Here is a 20,513-nt window from a genome sequence, read left to right on the forward strand (position 1 = left end):
TGAGATTTAGATATTCCAATTTTGTCTTTTCCAATGATCTCGCCCTTCTTATTATCCCCAAAGGTTACTGTTCCTCCAGGGTAGTCTTCTAGTGAGAGGAATTTTGATTTATCACCCGTCATATGCTTGAACAACCGTTGTTGAGATACCACGAGTTGTTCCCCCTCACTAGGACCTGCAAGAAAACTAAGCATTAGGATCAGGAACCCAGGTTTCCTTGGGTTCCTTAGACGTGGATGCAATATCAGTTTTCTTGACCCACACTTGTTTTACATTTATTTTATCAGCTTCTTCTCTTATCCCACACTGTTCATAGAGATGTCCAGTCTTACCACAAAAATTACATACCTTCATGCTAGGAAGCTCAACATATTTCTTTTGCTTACCTTTCCTCTTGGTCATGTAACCAAGACCTTCAGTTCGTTTTCCTTGAGCTTCAGCTATCCACTTAGGTATGACTTTTGGGTCAATACTTCTATCCTTTCTAGCATTCAGTTCCAATTCAAGTTGATCCTTTTGGGTTTTTAAAGTAGAAAGCTCATTTTTTAAATTTTCAAAATCAACATTGAATTTAAGCAACTGATCGCTTGAGGAACTGCTAGAACTGATATCAGAAATCATGAGCTTATACTGAGTTACTTCAATATTCAGAAGAATACTTTCATTCTTAATTGTATCAGCTATCTTAGTTATGTGTTTGTATTTAAAATCAAGCTCTCTTAATTTTCTTTGAGACTTGGCATAGGCTGTTTCCAACCAAGCACCATGTTCTTTGCAAACCTTAAGAGCTTTTTTCACATTTATTCAACTTCACACATGTATCTCTAAAGAATTCTTCTTCTTCTAGACATATATCTATTAAGACATCTTTAGAGAGAGTTTTAAGCTGTTTAGGATCAAGAAATACCTCTTTCTGGAGTTCCTCAAGGTAAGCCTTTTCATCATCTGATTTAGCCATCAGACAAAGATTGGTCGTCTCCTCTTCTGGTTGGTCATCCTCTTCTTCTTCACTGTGTGAGTCTCCCCAGGCTGCTATCATGGCCTTCCTCATGTTTGACTTTTGATAATTTGCTTTGTTGAATTTTTCTCTTCCCTGTTCCTTAGCCTTTCCCTTCCCTTTATCATTTTCCCAAAGGGGACAGTCTCTGATAAAGTGATCTAGGGATCCACACTTGTGGCAGCTGTAGTCAGGTTTTGGATTTGAGGTCTTTTTCTCGAAGTTCCTTGAGGTTCGGCCTTTCTTGAACATTTTCTTGAATTTTCTCACAATCAAGGCAGCCTCATCCTCGTCCACTTCTGAGTCTTCCTCCTCATCAGCCTTAAGAGCCAATCCCTTATTCCTCATGGGTTCATTGTTGACTCCAAGGTGTAGCTCATGAGTCATGAGAGAACCTGCTAGTTGTTCAATATTGAACTTAGCAAAGTCCTTCGTTTCCTAAAGGGTTGTCACCTTAGCTCTCCATATCTCATCTTGTGGAAGACTTCTAAGAACCCTCCTAACCTGCTCATCTGTAGGAATCTGTCTACCAAGGGAAACCAACTCATTTATGATGTTAGTAAAACGTGTTAGCATCTCTTGAATGGTTTCCTTAGGCTGAATTTCAAATCTTTCATACTTAGACATAAGTAGATCGATTTTTAAGCGTTTAACCTCATTGGTTCCTTCATGAGTGATCTGCAGCAAATCCCAGATTTCCTTAGCGTTCTTGCACCCCATAACACGATTGTGTTCATGAGGTCCAAGTCCACAGTGGAGCAATTTTACAGCCATAGAATTTATTTCCATTTTATCAAAGTCATCTTTCTCATATTCAGACATAGGCTTAAGGATTACCTCATTCTGAGCATTTGTTTTGGTGACTTCGAAATCACCAACCTCGATGACCCTCCAGACTTAGTAGTTCTCTACCTTGATAAAGATCTCCATGCGGTTCTTCCAATAGGTATAGAACTTGTCGTTGAACATAGGAGGTCTCTGAGTTGAGTATCCTTCCTCGAGCTTTTCATGAGTATTCATTTTCTCCAAGACCTTTCTTCTTCAGGGTTTCCTAATTTTCTTAGAAGTTAGGCTCAGATACCAATTGTTGTTTCAAAGAATACTACAAGAAGGGGGGTTGAATTGTAGTATGAGAATTTAGCCAAACTTTTTGCGGAATTAAGATTAAGTAAGCTAAAGGAACAGAAAGATTAACTAAAGGAACTAAAGATGCAAGAGAGATTTTTACGTGGAAAACCCCTTGGCCCTAACAAGGAGAAAAACCATGACCACTTGGGATTTTGGGAAAAGAATCTTCACTAGAATGGGGCAAAAGGTCCTATTACAAACTAAAGACTCAAACTCAAGTTCCTCTACGAACTTGAAACCCCGAGGAACAAGTCACCCAACTTGTCACTCTTCTCTTCTCTTTCTCTCTTCTCACTTCTCTGTTCTCTCTTCTCTTTCTCACTTCTTTTTCTCATACATAAAAGTTCACTCAAACTTCCCCATTACCCAAATTGCAACTCGAAAGATAAACAAACTCTAGTATAAGAACATTAAGAACACTCTAATGAACTTGTGTGGAATTGATACTTGACTCAAATAAAAAGCTTGAAAACTTATGTGAGCAAGGGTGAGTTTTTCCATATGAAATCAACAACTATTATAGACCAAAATTCGTTTAGGAAAAACTTCTTTGTGCAACAAATCCATTACGCCACTACTCCAACCCACTAAGAAGATCATGTTCCTAAAATTAAGGAACCATGAACTCCTCAATGTGCAAGACCATGACTTGAAGCAAATCATGGAGGAGTAGGCCGCAAGCTTTTAGAAAACGTGGGAGATTTTATTTTCAGGAGATATTTTCAAAAATCAGAAATAAAATAAAATCTTTTTAGTTAAGAAAAAAAAAAGATAAACGTTAAAGACTTAACCACTTTCCTAAAAACTAGCATGCACAATTTTATCTTTTTAGACCAATTCCACACAGATTTTTCGAGTGTAATTACATATCTTATACTTACATAAATCCTAGAATATAAAATATATTTTAGTCTTCATGTCTCTGATGAAGCTTCTACTCCGAGGCTTCTGTTCCTTGGGAGGAACTTCTCTTCTCTGATGAGGCTTCTTCTCTGAAGCTTCTGTTCCTTGAGGGGAACCTTCTCTTCTCCAGTCTTCATTTTTGAAGCACCAGTTCCTGCAAAGGAACTCTTCTTTATGGATAACTCTGCTTCTGGCCTTCTTATTCCTCATGGTATCTTTACAAGACACTTAATTCTCCTGATCTTTGCTACTAAGTACACACTTAAACAATCTAACACTTATTAGTTTGTAAGTAAGTGAGTTTGTGTCATCATCAAAATCATTAAGTCCAACAAGTAGTATCCTGGGGCAACGGCCGGGCTACTCACTATTTCTTACTATAAAATAGTATAAGATTTGAACTCTCCTCATTACGCCACATCACCCATGCAATTAAAATCTCTTATTTTAGAACTAATTGTCTTACCACCAAGTTATGAATTTTGTATAAAAGTATTGAAAGAACACACTACAGCAGTTGCACAACTATAAAAGTAATATCCTGGGGCAAGGCCAGGGCTACTCACTATTTTTTATTATAAAATAATATACTATTTGAACTCTCCTCATTACGCCACGTCACCCATGTAATTAAAACCTCTAATTCTAGAACTAATTGTCTTACCACCAAGCTATGTGATTTTTTATGTGATATCTTGAATACAAAATATTAATAATATAACATATAACATTATGAACAACAAATTTAATTAGAAGAGAATTGAATCATAAATTACAACATATATTACTGATCAGTTCCATGTAATTATCCGGGGCATCTCCTAGGCCCAAAACCTAGTTATTAATTTAATATGTGTGTCCTTTTCCCAACATAACAACTCTTGTGTATGTTCTAAAATAACAAATTGGTAGTCCTTTAATGAAATTTTTATCATGGAGGTGGATGCACCATGCATCGTGCATCTGATTTTCCTTAAAAAAGGCGGAATGAACATATAGTTTTACAGTAAAGAACATATAGTTGTTTTGTAATGAACATATAGTTGTTTTGTAAAGAATATATAACTATGGACCAAGTTATAATGAGAACCAAGGCTAAAATAAGAACTAGGAACTAATCTTGGCCCTTAGATCATGTTAATCGGATGGCTCACATGCTTCCTGTGTCACTAATGACATTTTTTAATATTTAAACTTTATGAAGTAGTTTCTAGTTTCATTTCTCAAAAGTAAATGAAAATTTAGTAAAAGTAAATGAAATTAGTCTTAAAGTAAATGAAATTGTCTTAAAAGTTAAATAAAAAAAAATAAAAAAATAAAAAATAAAAAACTGGAAAAAAAGTTTGAAAACAGCGAAATTACGAGTATGCCATTAATGAGAGCGGGTGTAATATGAGCCATTAGATGGAGTGCGATCAATGGCTAAGATTAGTTCCTAGTTCCTATTATTCACATTGGTTCTCACATGGTCTCAATTCATATACTTCCTCCGTTTTTTTATTATTGCACCATAAGTGTAATACCCCGTATTTTCATACGTATTTTCTAATTAATTAATTAAGAATTATTTTATAAAAAGGGTATTTTATTAAATTCATTATTTGGAGCCAAAATAATATTTGAATTTTGGCACCAAATATAAGTATTTAATCATTTGAATAATTAATTATTTTCGGATTTCTAAATTAATAATATAGGTTTAATTATCTTTTTTAAGGTCGGTTCATATTTTATTATACTAACTATTTCAAGAGAAATATCAAATATACATTATGTAATTTTTATTTATTCAATTATTTTATTATTATTTTCGTTTTTATAATAAAAAAAATGGTGAAACGTGATTTGATCATGTTTTGAAGAGTGATTGTTATCACTTTAGTTTGTTAATTATTATATTTTAAATTAACCTCTAATTCTCTTATTCATTATCTCATTTTGTTCCTATCTTTCTTCCCCCAACCATATGTATATCTATTTAAATTTTCTTATCTTTTAACCCAACTATTAATTCAGACTTAATTTGATTCAAGTACCTTGACAGCCCCAAAAACTTATCACATTTTCTAGTAATCATATCACACCTTAATCTCTATCCTTTCTACACCCTCAACACTATAAATAGACCCTTAATTCTTCCCACTTATTCACACCAATTCTCTACTTTTCTTCTCCTCTTTTTACACAAATCATCCTGTTCATCTTTGAAGCCAATTTTCGGGCACTTCTGGTCAGTTTTAAGGTATTGACGTTTCACAGAAAATTACCCAATTTGGAGTTAGATTGAAGGAGTTATGGCCTCTGCAAGTTTTGCCTATTCTTTCCAACGCAAATTCAATTCTTCTCTTTTCCTTTATTTCTTATCTTTTCTCATTTCTCTTCTCTTATTCAATTATTATTATTATTATGGGGGATTTATAAATAATTATTATGAGTAGTTTTAATTATATAAAATCAGATTTTTAATAATGTTTATGTTGAAAGGTTCATGTACATATAGTTGGGAGGTTTTAATTTAATTATTTGTGATTATTTGTTAACCTTATATTGATTAAGGTTATATTTATTTGTAGGGAGTGTTCAATCAAGGTTCTTGAGATACTTTTTGTGTGGTTTTTCTAACAAGGATCAAGGTACGTTTAGGTGGCTAGATACCTTTAAAAGTAATTGGTTTGAATAACATGTTTTATATGATTTTATTGGTGATTGAATTAAATTGGTTTTGAAATAAATTATGTTTGAAGGTATTTATTTGAATGATTGATTTTTTAAATCATGTTATGAATGGTTTGGATTACTTATCGTATTCAAATAATATTGGGAACTATTGGATATTAAAAGGATTTATTGAACCATTGAATTATTATTATTAATGCTTTATAAGCATGTTAGTAATCCCACTATGCGGATTTGGTTTATTGATAAGGCCTTGGACTTTGTATGACCAGGTCATTCCTCAAGAATAGCCTTGTAATATAAGGAGACTAGCTTGGGGGTGTGCACACTTGGGTGAGGAATTGGATTATAAGGAATTGGTTCTTGTAGGGAATATTTCAAGCGTTAACCCCTAGCTTAAACCCCACTGTGATCATATACTAAAGTACGGTGGCGTCCAAAAGGGAAGAAGATAGAGCAAAAGAGTCGCCAACAAGTTTTAGGAACTTGTAAACCGTTCACAGGGTGAAGGTTACACCCCTTAACGATCCAAGAGATCGTCAACTCCATAAGATCTTGAACCAAATAAGGGTTCGGGGATGAAGGTACAAATCCAACCTAAAAGAGAGTGAACCTGCCCTAATAATAGGCCTCTACTTTGTTCTAATCGTATTCATGTGCGTTTTTCGACTAACATGCAATCAATAGGTTTAACCCTAAACTTGTTTAATCTATGTTGGTTGAATATTAATGCACAAATAAATCTATTATTGGCGATCACTTGAAATTATAATCACATTAACCCTAAACAAGATTATTAATTATCTTATTAAGCGTGATTACAAATACCAATTCCCTTTAAACATGCATAAAAGCGTGATCAAGCAATAACAATAATAATGTATCAAGCAACATAATAATAAATATCATGAATAAAAATTATAATTATAATAATAATCATCATAAATAAAATAATCATCATCAAAATAATAATAATAATAATAATAATAATAATAATAATAATTATAACAATTATAATCATAATCATGTTCATGTTAATATTAAAGCATAATAAAAATAGCAAGATCCTAGGCATGATACTAACAAGATTAATAACAAACCCTAGCATGTCACTAAGCAATAAAAATCAAATCTTTAACCCTAACATGATACTAACATGAATAAATATTAGGAAGAACATAGGAAGCATCGCAGGAATCATAATAGGCATATTTGATATTATAACCTTTTCCCTAAACATGATACTAGAAATATCATAATAACAATCTAAGCATGAACTCTATATCATAACATCAATAAAAACCATCAAAGCACTTACTTTGATGTCTCGTACCTCTTTCTAATAACAAAATACACACGTTAGTAACTTCAATGAATATAATAAAACAATAATTAAATTAAATAATTGAAATAGAGATTTGGGACCAAACCCTCAGAAATTAAACCTTTCACGTCTAGGGCGAAGGAAACTTCGAATATGGCTAGGTGTTTCTAGATCTAATGAATGCGGAATTTTGTATGTAAAAGCAAGTTTAGAAAAAGAGAGAGATGATGAATGATTAAGAGAGAATGAGAGAATTAATGATTGCGAATGAAAACTGGTTGTAGGTCCATCAAAACGGAGTTTTTACGACGTTATTTATAGAAAAAATCAGCCAAAAAGATAAAATATCAAAACAGAGCATCTGGAGCACAAAAAACAGAGCTGGCGCCAGAATTAGGCTATTGGCGCCAGGCGCCAATGCCTGGCGTTTGGCGCCAAGCTTGTTTTTGACGCGCTTTCTCAAATTAGATAAATTTTTCCGTACAGGAGGATAAAATCGTATCTTTTCTTCAAAAATGTTCTTTGATTTTAATTACAACTCTGAAAAGTCAACAAAAGTCAATTTATCAATGCTAATTGAATTAGGAATGAAAAAAACCTTCTAGAAGAATCTAGAAGACTAAAACCATTCCTAATTGCATTAGGAATGATAAATCATATTAGGCCCTCCTCTAGATCATTGGGCGCATATAAGGCTCAAACCGGGCCCAGTTTAGTAAATTGGCCATAACTTCCTCAATATTCATCGGAATTGGGCTTATAATATATCGTTGGAAAGCTCTTGTCAAGCCCCATCCAACTATACTACTATTGGACCCATATCATGGACCAACCAAACAAAATGGATTGACTGTTTTCTTAAAATAAGTTTTCAAAAATAGAGAGAAGAGAAAAGAAATTAAAACTATCCGCAACGCTAGACTTTCCACACTTTCACCTCATTCGATTATGATTCAACGTGAAAGGTACTCATCACTGGGTTTGGTTTTGGGGAGACACAAATTGGTGTCTACAGTTCTTAATAAAGGAATTGGTTTTATTAACTATTATTTTGAATATTGAATCATTGGAATCAGTTTTGGAATAATGAGTTTTGAATTTATTGGATATTGGAATTGGTTTTAAAATCATGTTTGCAAATAAATTGAGTTTACACTATCTTGCACTTATCGTACTTAGCATATTTTGCCAATCCGTATTTCTTATTTAATTTGTTTTGGTTCGCCCTGTTTACCGTAATAGTAAGCAGTGTTGACTATTTTCAGGTGGAGTCATGAATGAGCATATGGGAGTCCAGGGATTTGCTTCACCTAGTTTAGGAATGTTGTCTTGTCTTTATTTTTGAGCACTCATAACAATGTTACTATTTTCATAAGTATTAATAAAAGAAAGTTGAGTTTCCGCTGCAAGTTTTGTTATTGAGTTAAGTATTTAGAGTAGCCTTGCGTAATCACGCGGCGGTAATACGCCCAAGTCTATCTCTACGATATAATTATACGTATTATACTGGTATTTCCGTAGAGGGAGATCTGGGGGTGTTACAATAAGGGTTGGGTGCAAATATTTTGGTAGTGGAAAAAAGTAAGAGAGAGAAAGATAAAAATACAAAATTGCCCATGTGATATATTGATAAACTAAAAAGTAAGTGTGAAAAAACAAGGGTATGTCGGGTATTTGTAGTGTGAACACAAATAAATGTTTTTCCTAAAGAGGAAATGGTGCAATATTTGTGAAACTTCCTAAAAAGGCAAGTGGTGCAATAATAAAAGAACGGAGGAAGTAACTATTTTGTTAAAAACATCCGGCTTTATATTCATTGTATATATTTAAAGAACATCCGTAATATTAATAAAGAGCATGATAATATAATGTAATGAATATTATTTTTATTCAACAAAAAAAGAAGAACATAATAGTATTTTTTTAAAAGAACATCTAGCTTTTCAATCTTTAAATGAATTATTTGTTCCATAATTGATGAGTTTTGGTAATTATTTCCCAATCTCAATTTAGAAATTTGTATATTTTCTCATATTTAATTTCACTTGTTTGAATTTTTTTAGAGAGAGGAATAAAAATTTTAGAGACAGAAATAGAAAATTTATAGAGAAAAAGAAATTCTTCTAATATAAGACGATGATTGATCATTTAGATCGAGTTTCGTGGTGCTTTTAATCATTGTTTTGGTAATGGAGTGATTTTTAATGAATTGAAGGTGAATATGTGGATTTGTTAATCAAAGATTGAAGGTAATTTTGAATGAAATTTTGTATTTATTTTTCTTTAATTGTGTTACTTTAGATTTGAATTAGAATATTTTGTAATCATAAAATTCATTGTTTATTTTTCCTTTTTAAAATTTGATGAATCTGGATATAGATGTTGAATTTGAGAATAATGTGACAAAAGTTGAAGATGATGTTTTTTATAAGATAGTGTTATGTTCATTTCTTTAATTTTTACAAATTCTATAACATGTTCTTTTCACCTTAACTAAATTTTCTTTTCATTTAGCTAAATGTTCTTTACATCTTTATACAATGTTATTTCCACTTTTTTTTGGAACGGATGTACCATGCGGATGATACATCCGCTTCCACGAACCACTAATTGGTCCTTTAATTCTTCGCCTCTTTTACATAAAATTATAATTACATCTCCTCGGCGTAAAATTATGCGCAAAAAAGAATATAGGGTGGACAATTCACTTGCTTGCCCATCGATTAAAAAAAAACTAGGTTATATGTAATTCACCATTACCCAAGATTCTAATGTTGAATGTATGTAACCTAAATTTGTCTAGCCTACATGTTGTATATGTTTTTTCCACATATTTTAGCGCAACGAATATTGCTGAGTGAAGTGGTGAGGTTAAAAATAGTGGTTATGAGAGTAAAGTTCTAGTTTCATTATTCAATCCAAAATAGTATGGGGGAAATTTAAAGAAACTAACTAAAAATGAAAATCAGGCAAACATTGAGATTTGGAATTTCACAATATACACCATATATCTTATGTAAATTATGCAAAAAGTGCAGAAAAAGTCATGATGGCAATTGAAAAAAATGGATAGTGTATGCTAGAGGTGTCAATTCGAATGTCCGGATTGAGTTCAGTGAGATTGATTCGGGTCAAGTGTCCATGTGAGTCAAAAATTTAAATAGGATATATTTATGTCATGCTAACTTTTTTGTGTCCATGTGAGTCAAAATCTATATATTTCGGGTTAGTTTCAGATCGGTCGGTCAGCTAAGGTTTTGATCGTCTAATGTATATAAGTATTTATTTATTTATTTTTCCTAGAATAACAATATTTTCAAAAAACTATAATAATCACATTCCTTTTTTTAAGGTAAAGAGAAAGACACTAACCTTACGTCAATCCTCACGATTTTTTTTGATTCGGTATTTATGTGTCATTCACCTTGAGAGTGAGGGGGTAGAAAATACCCATGGGTTATAGTCCATACTCCATAGTACTCCGTATTTGGCCTATTTGCCATCGAATTATCGAAGTACGCTAATCCTAATCTCAAGTACACCGTCAAAAAAAAAAAAAAAAAAAAAAAAATCTCAAGTACACCAAGTTAGATTCAAATCTTATAGTTTTGAAATTTCATCAGTCAAATTTTCCATCTTTTGACTGCTATTTCTTTCCTTAAATCGAAACCCCACCTGAATTCACCGAAATTGCTCGACAATTATGGTGAATTTCAGGATTTTGAATCATGGGTTTTCCTTAATTTTGTGTTTTATATTATTACAATCTTCAATTGGGTGTATAGATGCTAAAAAGTCCCAATCTACTGATGAAGCGTATGTAACGTTGTTGTATGGAGATGAATTCGTTTTGGGTGTCAGAGTTTTGGGCAAATCAATTCGAGACACTGGCTCTAAGAAAGATATGGTGGTTTTGGTTTCTGATGGTGTTTCTGATTATGCCAAAACCCTCCTTGAGGTAAATATTGTTTTTTTTTATTGAGCGACAAAGGGTAGTGATGTAGACGAGATTTGATTCGGGTTTCTCCTGAGACTATAGTGTACAGCAATGATTAATTGGTTGTTACTTGATGAAATTTGTTATATTTGTGATTGATTTGATCAAATGTCTGCTTATTTTGTTTTGTATTTGTTTTGGTGTAATCAATCCAACAGTTATTGGTTTGGTTTAATGAAAGCAATGGCTTTGTATGTATGGTGGGATACTGGGATGAATGAATTGGAGTTAATTTTTCATGATTTAGGGCTACTTACCAGTGATTCAAGTTTGAATATTAGCTGTGTATATATGGTAGGATGAATAAATTGAATTTGATTTTTCATGTGTAAAAGCTAGAATGTTGTTTAGGGCGACTACCTACTGAATTAAGTTCGAATCTTTAAAATAGAGTTGGAGAAGCCGGATATGATTTTCGATTTGTTGAATTATCTATCAGCTTTTTGTGGGTGTCATTTTTTTCCTGGACTATGGTTCAAGCAGCTTGCTTTGGATTGGATGGTGAAGGTGATAAGAATATTATAAATTTGACTTGTTGTGGACAGGCAGATGGCTGGATTGTAGAGAAGATATCTTTGCTGGAGAATCCTAATCGTGTTCGACCAACAAGGTTTTGGGGTGTTTACACAAAGCTTAAGATATTTAACATGACAAATTACAAAAAGGGTGATTTGATTTCTTAGCTATCATACTTTTGATCATCTGATTCTGTATATGGTTTTCCATTACTATGCTTGTTCTGTGTCGGTTTCTTGATTGCTGACTAGAAAAACTTGTGTGTTGTGCAGTTGTGTATCTTGATGCAGATACAATCGTGATCAAGAGCATTGAGGAGCTTTTTAGATGTGGGAAGTTTTGTGCTAACTTGAAGCATTCTGAAAGACTGAATTCTGGCGTCTTGGTTGTCGAACCATCTAAAACGCTTTTTAGCGACATGCTCCAGAAAGTTAGTACCTTGCCTTCTTATACTGGAGGTAATAGCTCTTCCTGTAACCTTTTAATATTCAGCATGTTTCAGAAGTTTCTGCTTATGCCGTATGGACATGATTTGGTCTAGATTTTGGCTTAATAGTGGTCTCAACTCCAGCAGGCAATTTGTAGGCTATTGTTGATTTATCTGCAGTTATCTTTGGAAAGATTAGCTAGACACTCATTTACATTTTGTAGCAAAAAGAACTTTTAGTCTATGTTGCATGGATAAGACGAGGACATAGGTACATTACCATACATAGGAAAATTGAAGGATTTTAAAGTTGAATGTATTAAAAATATGTGGGTGTGTGATTGGGGAATATCTCAAAGTTAAACTAAGTCAATTCTCACTTTAATTAATACAAGTAATACTACGTATTTAATTGAGAGGAAAAATAACAAATAGGTCCTTTGTATAACTTGTAAGCTAAAACTAACTTTGAAAATAAGAAACTTCCTAGAACATAATCAAAGTTACACTAGGAAGTAGGAAACTAATTGTTAGTGCCCTTTTCTACTACACCTATCACAAACTATAAAGTAATAGAAAATTGACAAAAAAAACAGGCTCGGGGACACATTTTTTTACTAAACACTTCACACTTCGGGTTTTACTGCAGGGCTGGTTTTTCATTATTATCAAAGTGTCTAAGGTGTTTTGGTATTATAAATTTATAAGTATCAAAATGCGATACACTACCTTCTAGATTTTTTTCTTTTTCTGCAGCTTAGCTTGTAGTGTTACAAGCTTTAATTTGAATTCAGAATTCTTTGTTGAAGTTATATACTATATGTTCATTCCTTTGGCTACTAGACACTTATACTACGTAGGAATAGTGATCAAAACATGCACAAACATTGGTGTCAAATGTCAAATGAAGGGTTTTTTTTTTTTTTTTTTTTTTTTTGTTGAAGATGTTGTAGAATGTTATGAGCTATGTGTGTAGATGTTAGGTGTTTACACCACCAATTGAAATAGAAAACTTGGCTGCAAGGAGATTCTTTACTTCCTATTCTGGACTGTATATTGTTGGTTGCAGGTACCTCTTTAAATGAAATAAAAGGGACCTTTTTTCCTATACATTTTCAGCCCTTAATTATTCCCCTCTTTCAAAGTTTTGCTTTGCTACATAGCTCGATTTGTGCCTTGTGTATAATTTTTTAATTTACAACAAGACTGCTCCAACAAGTCCGATTAGCTCACGCATAAATCCACAGAAGTCAAACATATGAATATATAAAGTTCGATATATATATATATTAAGATAAATTTTTAATCTATATGTCAAATTTTAAAACATATCATCGATACAAAATTAGTTAGGAATTGATGTGTTTTTGTGATGATTTAAACTATATAGTAGGCATGTAATGACTAATAATAATAACATTGGTGAAAAATATTTCTTGACCCGTAACCTGAAATAATGACCCTGTTCGAAATGACTCGTGACTTGATAGATCTACACACAGTAATAAAATTATATTAGATTGTAAAGTATATTGTTTTAATTGATTAGAATATATTATAAATAATGGATGTGGTGCATTTTGAACTAATTCCCTAGCTCCAAAAAAATACTATGATACAAAAAATAAATTTATATGATAATTTATGAGTGTATACATACGAAATATTAATACTTTATCGAAAATAAAACTCTAAATTAACAATCTTATCCTAAAATTCTATCCAAATTTGATTAAAAATAGAATTCTAAATTAACTTTTTTATCCTACAAATTGAATTTTATATAACTTTATCCTACGTGGCGCGACACTTGGCGAAAAGTTCGAACGCCAAGTGTCGCTATTTCGTAGCCTGACTATATATATATATATATAGGGGAAGGCTCTTGTGAGAATTTTTCTTATGTGAGAATTTTTCATATGTGATAACACTCTTTATGTTCTAAATTTTTACTCGTATGTTCTAAATTTTAAATCTGATGTTCTAAACTTTTTCTTAGGTGTTCTAAATTAAATCAAATGTTCTAATTTAGTACTCACATGTTCTAAACCATAAATTAGTTAAGTTTGATGTCATAAATTTTAAATAACTTGTTCCAAAATTTTAACTTATATGTTCTAAATTTTAAAACGTGTGTTCTAAGATTTTTAATTATATGTTCCAGATTTTAAAACGTATGTTCTATTTTTTTTTACACGTATGTTCTAAATTCTTTACTCACACTTTCTATATTCTATATCAGTTTGTTCTAAATTTTTATTCACATGTTCATAATCTTAAGTCAGATGTTCTAAACATATTACTCACACAAATGTTCTAATTTATTGCTCATATGTTCAGAATTTTAATTTGAGTCACATGTTCTAAATTTTAACTCGCATGTTCTAAATTTTTACTCACATGTTCTAAAATTTTACTCACATGTTCTAAATTTTAAATCAGTTCTCATATAAGTATGAATTCTCACATATGGACCTATTCTCACCGGATCCCTCCCCTATATATATATATATATATATATATATATATATATATTTATTTATTTATTTATTTATTTATTTATTTTTTTTGTTATAAATAAATCTATTATAGAAAAACAAAGCTGTTTGTTTAAGATATGAATATGGCCAGTTAAATTTATTTTATTTTCTCCTATATAAGCAACCTCCCATGTCCTATAGAAACATTTACGGCCTGTTTGGTAGCCGGTAATGAATTGGAGTAATGAGAATGAATTTTAAGTGTAATTAAGTATGGAAAATTACCAATAATCTCCATGGGAATACAATATCATCCCCTAATCATGTGTTTTCTTCAAATTTTTCTATTATTATCCATTACCACTTGAGAGGTGGAATTAGATGGGATTGGAAATTTATGAAAAAATTAGAGAACTTGGGGGGTTATCTTGAGTGATCATGGCAATAAACATGGATTTTCTTTCTGAAGTTACATATAAGGTCATTTCCATTACCATTACTTATAACCAGTAACCAAGCGGGGCGCTAATCCCCCCCTCTGAGCGTTGAGTTTGGAGATTATTGTTGAACTTTTTCCTGTGATATAGCACAAAACTGTATGGGGTGATGCTGTATACACTTTGCAATTTTTCATTCTTAAAAGTGGTTTTGTTGTTTGTAACATTTCTGACTTACATGGTTATTTTAATGTCATGAGATTATTGTTTTCTACAATTCTTGGATGTTGTTTATTCTTTTCACTCCATCGATATGTAGGCTTTACCACTTCACTGGTCACTTATAGTTTGCAGTTATTTATTCCTTCCACTTCCACTGTTTTTCTTAGGGGATCAAGGGTTTCTGAATTCATATTATGCTGGATTTGCCGATGCACGTTTATTTGATCCTAATCTATCAGCTGAAGAGTTGAAGTCTAGACCTGTTCCTGAGATGGAACGTCTGTCTACTCTCTATAATGCTGATGTTGGTTTGTACATGCTTGCTAACAAGGTATTCTTATTCTCTAGAAAGATATCAAATGTATTGCTCTTGATTCTTATCTATTTTTGTCTACGTTCTTGGCTAAATGTTGTTTGGCATCCCCCCCTAACGTGGGGTCACCAGTAGCATTGAGGTTTTGGCTTATCTTGGGCAAATGCTTATGTTTTTATTCACATTATTTATGCTATTAGAAGATTCTGACCTATTTGCATTGCATACGCAGTGGATGGTAGATGAGAAAGAACTTCGTGTTATTCATTATACTCTCGGTCCCCTGAAACCATGGGATTGGTGGACAGCTTGGCTGGTGAAACCTGTTGATCTCTGGCAGGTATATGCATATGTTTCTTTCTTATCTCTACTATGTATGTCTTTTTCTCACTGTAGTCCATAGTACATACTCCATACGCAACGATGCAGTCTGTTATAATGTGCATAATCCTATTTTTCCTCCTCCCCATGCCTTTAGTTGTCATTTCTCTTGTTAATTCCTGGCTTTTAAACATATAGAGAAAGGGCCTAATAAGAAAGGACCTGATAGCTTCTTGTATTTAATTTTAGAATGATTTATGTAGTCAATTTCACCAAGTGGATCTTTACTCAATGGGTTTGTTTTTGTGGATTTTATTTCAACAAGTTGAATTTAATGCATAGCTTTGCAGGACATTAGGCAGAGGGTTGAGGACTCACTACCAGGAACTGGGGGAGGAAGAAACCCTCAAGATGAATTTTTGGTCAAAGCTCTATTTCTGCTTCCTTTCATTGGTCTCATATTCCTGTACTACCGCTCTTTACTTCAGGTATGACTGGATCAACCTGATTTTATAGAACAAAAATGATAATATAATTGGATCTTGATATAAAATAAATTTTGTTGTAGGCCTTCGAGTTCTTTGGTTCACTTTGTAGGCCATCATTTTGGGACCGTATGAGACACCTTGCTGTCAGATTAAGAACAGGTGTTCTTCCATTTACGGCAGGCTCTTCTACATCTACCATGAATTCCAAGCAACAGGTCTGTCTCTCCTTATTGTTTGTATTTCATATTTGCAGGCCTGAATAAGTTATTAGAATGAAAAAGTGGAAGATATGAGCTGTATCATATTGCATTGATGCTAAGTCGCTCACTTTCTCTCATTTATGTCATATTTCTTTGCTTTGATGTTTAAGCAGCTCTACAGTGGTTTGCTAGCCAAAGTACCTTGGTTTCTAGGAGGAATGTCAATCTCTGTGTGTCTTCTAGCTGTGGTTATTTCTCTTGGACTGGCTCTTCTAATCGTTCCACGACAAGTGCTTCCCTGGACTGGATTGCTACTTATGTATGAATGGACTTTTACAATCTTCACTCTACTCTTTGGAGGTTATTTACGGCTTATTTATCAGTGGGGAAAAGTCAACGCTGTCCAAGCAGGATTATATTCTTCTGATCCTGAATCATTGGACTATGATTATGGAAAAGGTATGTAGTCACTGCAACCATTTCCCATTTCCTGAATGGCAGTTGGTTCTCATGGTTTTCTGGCTCTTGATTGTCTTAGGTCATCAGCGACAGGTGTTTTCTTATGATGCTGCAGTGCTGTATTATGGATTGGGAATGGCTTTTCTAGCAATCGCAGTACCATCATTGCCTTATCTTTTTGGAATTACTGCTTTGTTTGTGAGGTATGTTGCGTATCAGAAGTTATGTTATGAGCATTGATCTTGAAGAAATTTCTTTAACGAGTTTGAATATGTTCATGGTTTTATTATCTGGTTTCCATTTCTTTGTTTGTTGATAATTATTTTAGCAATTATAGACTTTTGATTTACATACTTCTTTCAATTTATGGATTATGTCTCTGAGAGCTGGATAACAAGAGGCCTATGATTGTTGAAATATCCCATGCGTACTAATATTGCCAATCTACACACTCTCCTTTCTCTTTGCCTTATAATTGTGTATCCAGGGTTTTGAACATTTGCTTTTGGTATAGATTCTTCACTTTTTAGCCTTTTAGGACTAAGTCCTAAGTAAGAGGCTGAACGAATTAGATCATTTTCTCATGCTAAAGTACCTGTAAGAGACCCAAAGGCTAACAGGGCCACATGGAAGACTTTGTTTTCTACAAGTCTCTTGAGCTGTTGTAAAAGTCGGTCAAATGTAATTGATAGGAATTTTATTTCAGCCCATTGAAACCCATGTGAGCATGTACGCTAAGAAATTGTCTGTTAGGAGAAAGAGGTAGTTGTTGTCATATAATGCATTTGCCAGTTGGTATTTCCACATTGGTTGTCTTGTACTACCAAAGAATCACCCTCCCATAGTCAACAACCCATAAGGTTAGCACTTCACTTTTTTTTTTCAGACCTATGCCCAAATTGCTCATTCATGCTAATTATATGCTGACAGTCAACTCGAAGGGGTTTGTGAGTTTGAAAATATGAAATTTTGTCTGTGTACTGCAAGATGAACGATAAGTATCACATGAAGGATTAAATAATTTTCTCCTCTATATGACATATTTCATACATGCCCCCCCCCCCCCCCCCCCCAAAAAAAAAAAAAAAAAATTGCAATAGAAAAAAAAAATAGTAACGTAAACAAATAAAAGAAAAGAAATTGAGGAAGCCTGCCAGCATCTTGACCACCTCATACTCTACCTGCTGGATTTCACCTGGTCGGCTGTTCCTGTTGTTTCCGTGTAAAGTTCATACCTTTGAACAATGTAGTAGTAAATTTTAAGTCCTTGATTTCCCACAGTACCATATCTGTTGCTTGAATATAGAATTCTATGAGCATGATGATAGATAAACTGGAAATTTGCAACTTGTGACTTGTGAGGTTGCAAGCAGATAAGGCATGCCGGTTCTTTTGATATTAGATTCAGATGGTAATTTCTACATATCTAACACATAATTTTTTCCTTTGCAGACTAGGTTTGATGGTTCTAGGAGGTATAGTTTTGGCTGCTTTCATGGCATATGCATCAGAACACCTTGCTATTCAATCCTTTTTAAAAGGGCTTGAAGACCGAGAAACATCATGGTCTAGGCACACATGTTGGTAATGTCAATTCGATTAATTTTTTTTTTCCTCCTGTAAGTTAAAAATTTTGATTGTTCCCCAGTATTTAATTTGTGTAGAATATATCGAGGGGGAGTTTTAGTACGCCCCCCTGCCTAACTTGCGTGTTGTTGTAATCTAGTAGTTTCAGGCAAAATGATTACAAACTGTAGATATCTCTGCTGCTTTTTTTGTTGTTGTTGGTTTTCAGATGTACATGACTCAGGTGCTAGAATTTCTGAGCTACTCTTATCAATCTTAGCTGTATTTTCTATATTCTATTATTCTTCGCATTTTCGAATTTGTTTATGGGAATTTGGTGGTCTATAGCCTGTAAATTGCATGGTTTTAGTTTGTCTCTTGATTCAGTGCAATATTATCAATGGTGTCTAGCAGTTGATGATGCTTAAACAGCTTTACTAGCTGTGTTGCAAACCCTACATCTTTTGTAAAACTTGAAAATTTTCAGTACAGACTACTAGTTTACACTTGCACAGTGCTTCATAGGAATAATCCCAGATTTCATCAGTATTAAAATGAGCAATAACCTATTAGTCTCGTGCATGTCATGGCATTGTATCGACTGAATTAACTGATAACTTGTTAGTCGACTGCATATATCATAGCATCATATATAGATTAAACATAGTTTTCTTGTGCTTTCGTTACTTGTATCTTAACTACTCCGTATATTTCACCAACAGTTATATTAAGTTCTTGTTCTTCCCTGCTTTCATCAACAAAAGTGTCGTCCATAATGAAGTTTTACTTGTTCTTCATTTGGGCTGCTCCGGGTGTATAATAGACCTTGTTGTACGTAGGATTGAGTTTGCACTCTTGCTCATCTCTATAGATCCAATACCCTGAATTACAAACACAAGTTTGAGTTTCTATCATTTGAATACAAGGAAAAAGAAATCAATCATTACTTCCAACTTTCTGAATTATAGGGAGATTGATTGGAATCTAAATATACAAATAAAAAATTTAATTAGAGGAAGTATCTTGGGAGTAGTTGGGACAGTTAAAGATAGATTAGAAAATTAAAGATTATTTGGAGATCAAACCTATGCATAATAATTTTAATAAAAATAAACCAAAAAAAAAAAAAAAGGAACTTTTAGTATACTTCCACTCATTGTATTTTTATAAAGGTTGTTAAATCTTGTATCACGCTTATCCACTTGAAATTTAAATGATATAAAACCTAATAAGTTGGTCAACACTTGAATCAAAAAAATGTTGTATAATCAAAGAAACAACTGTTACAATTGTCAATTTGTCATTAATAATAGAAGCATAGCTTTTTTTTTCATATGTTGGTCCACTAATAATTGAAATTAAGCACACTGATTTAGTATCCGTTCCAAGTTTTGCTCCCATCAGTGGTTTTTCTAATGAATTGATAAAGTACATCGACGGAATTTTATCATCACCTCTTAATTAGGGTCCGTGTTCTTCAGCTTAATTTCAGTTCGGATCAGTTTAGTTCAACTCCAATCAGTTCATTTCAATTTACCTCAATTCAGTAAATCAGTACAGACCCTTAATCATTACTTTAACTTATACTTCTTACATAGTACGGAGTAACTAACATGTGAAAATGTAAAATGAGGCAAATCTAACAAGATTGCACATATTACTATTCTTTTTCTTTAGTGTAAATCACAAATAAAATACTTACAGTATAAAAAAGGTGTCAACCAAAAAGAACATAAGTATAAGCTAGTTTGAATAAGTATAAGCTAGTTTGAATCCACGTTTTGTCATAATCATGATTAATGCAAGAACGTATGCGGATAATGTAATAATGCAAAACCTATAGGATATCAACTGATTGATTTGGGGTGTAATAATGCAAAACCTATGTAGATTTCAACTGATTTACCAATTTACAATATGGATATGAAAAGTGATTGAGCTACCATGCATAGTAAGACTCCTGGACACACCACATACCACATAATATGAACGTAAGTCAACTTTAATATTTGCACCCCAAAAAAAAAATTGCAAATAATTCCCTAATAATTTCTACCAG

The 20,513-nt window shown here is 32.9% G+C and overlaps 1 protein-coding gene across 1 annotated transcript; it reads left to right on the forward strand.

Moving 5' to 3' along the window:
• Positions 1-10,443: 10,443 nt before the first annotated feature.
• Positions 10,444-18,781, forward strand: LOC110708348 (inositol phosphorylceramide glucuronosyltransferase 1-like). The gene is made up of 10 exons (XM_021886462.1): positions 10,444-10,986; positions 11,571-11,691; positions 11,814-11,999; positions 15,275-15,438; positions 15,653-15,760; positions 16,092-16,229; positions 16,310-16,444; positions 16,603-16,888; positions 16,968-17,091; positions 18,341-18,781. The coding sequence occupies exons 1-10, from the start codon at positions 10,732-10,734 to the stop codon at positions 18,474-18,476; spliced, it is 1,653 nt and encodes a 550-aa protein (XP_021742154.1). The 5' UTR covers positions 10,444-10,731; the 3' UTR covers positions 18,477-18,781.
• Positions 18,782-20,513: the final 1,732 nt, after the last annotated feature.

This window comes from Chenopodium quinoa, unplaced genomic scaffold (genome assembly GCF_001683475.1).
Source record: "Chenopodium quinoa cultivar QQ74 unplaced genomic scaffold, ASM168347v1, whole genome shotgun sequence".
Classification (NCBI taxonomy): domain Eukaryota; kingdom Viridiplantae; phylum Streptophyta; class Magnoliopsida; order Caryophyllales; family Amaranthaceae; genus Chenopodium; species Chenopodium quinoa.

Bases quoted from the DNA above. Each gene is read 5' to 3' on its own strand.
- LOC110708348 (XM_021886462.1), top strand. From the start codon at position 10,732: ATGGTGAATTTCAGGATTTTGAATCATGGGTTTTCCTTAATTTTGTGT. The intron at 15,761-16,091 runs GTATATGCATAT...ATAGCTTTGCAG, and splicing joins AACCTGTTGATCTCTGGCAG to GACATTAGGCAGAGGGTTGA. The intron at 16,230-16,309 runs GTATGACTGGAT...ATTTTGTTGTAG, and splicing joins ACTACCGCTCTTTACTTCAG to GCCTTCGAGTTCTTTGGTTC.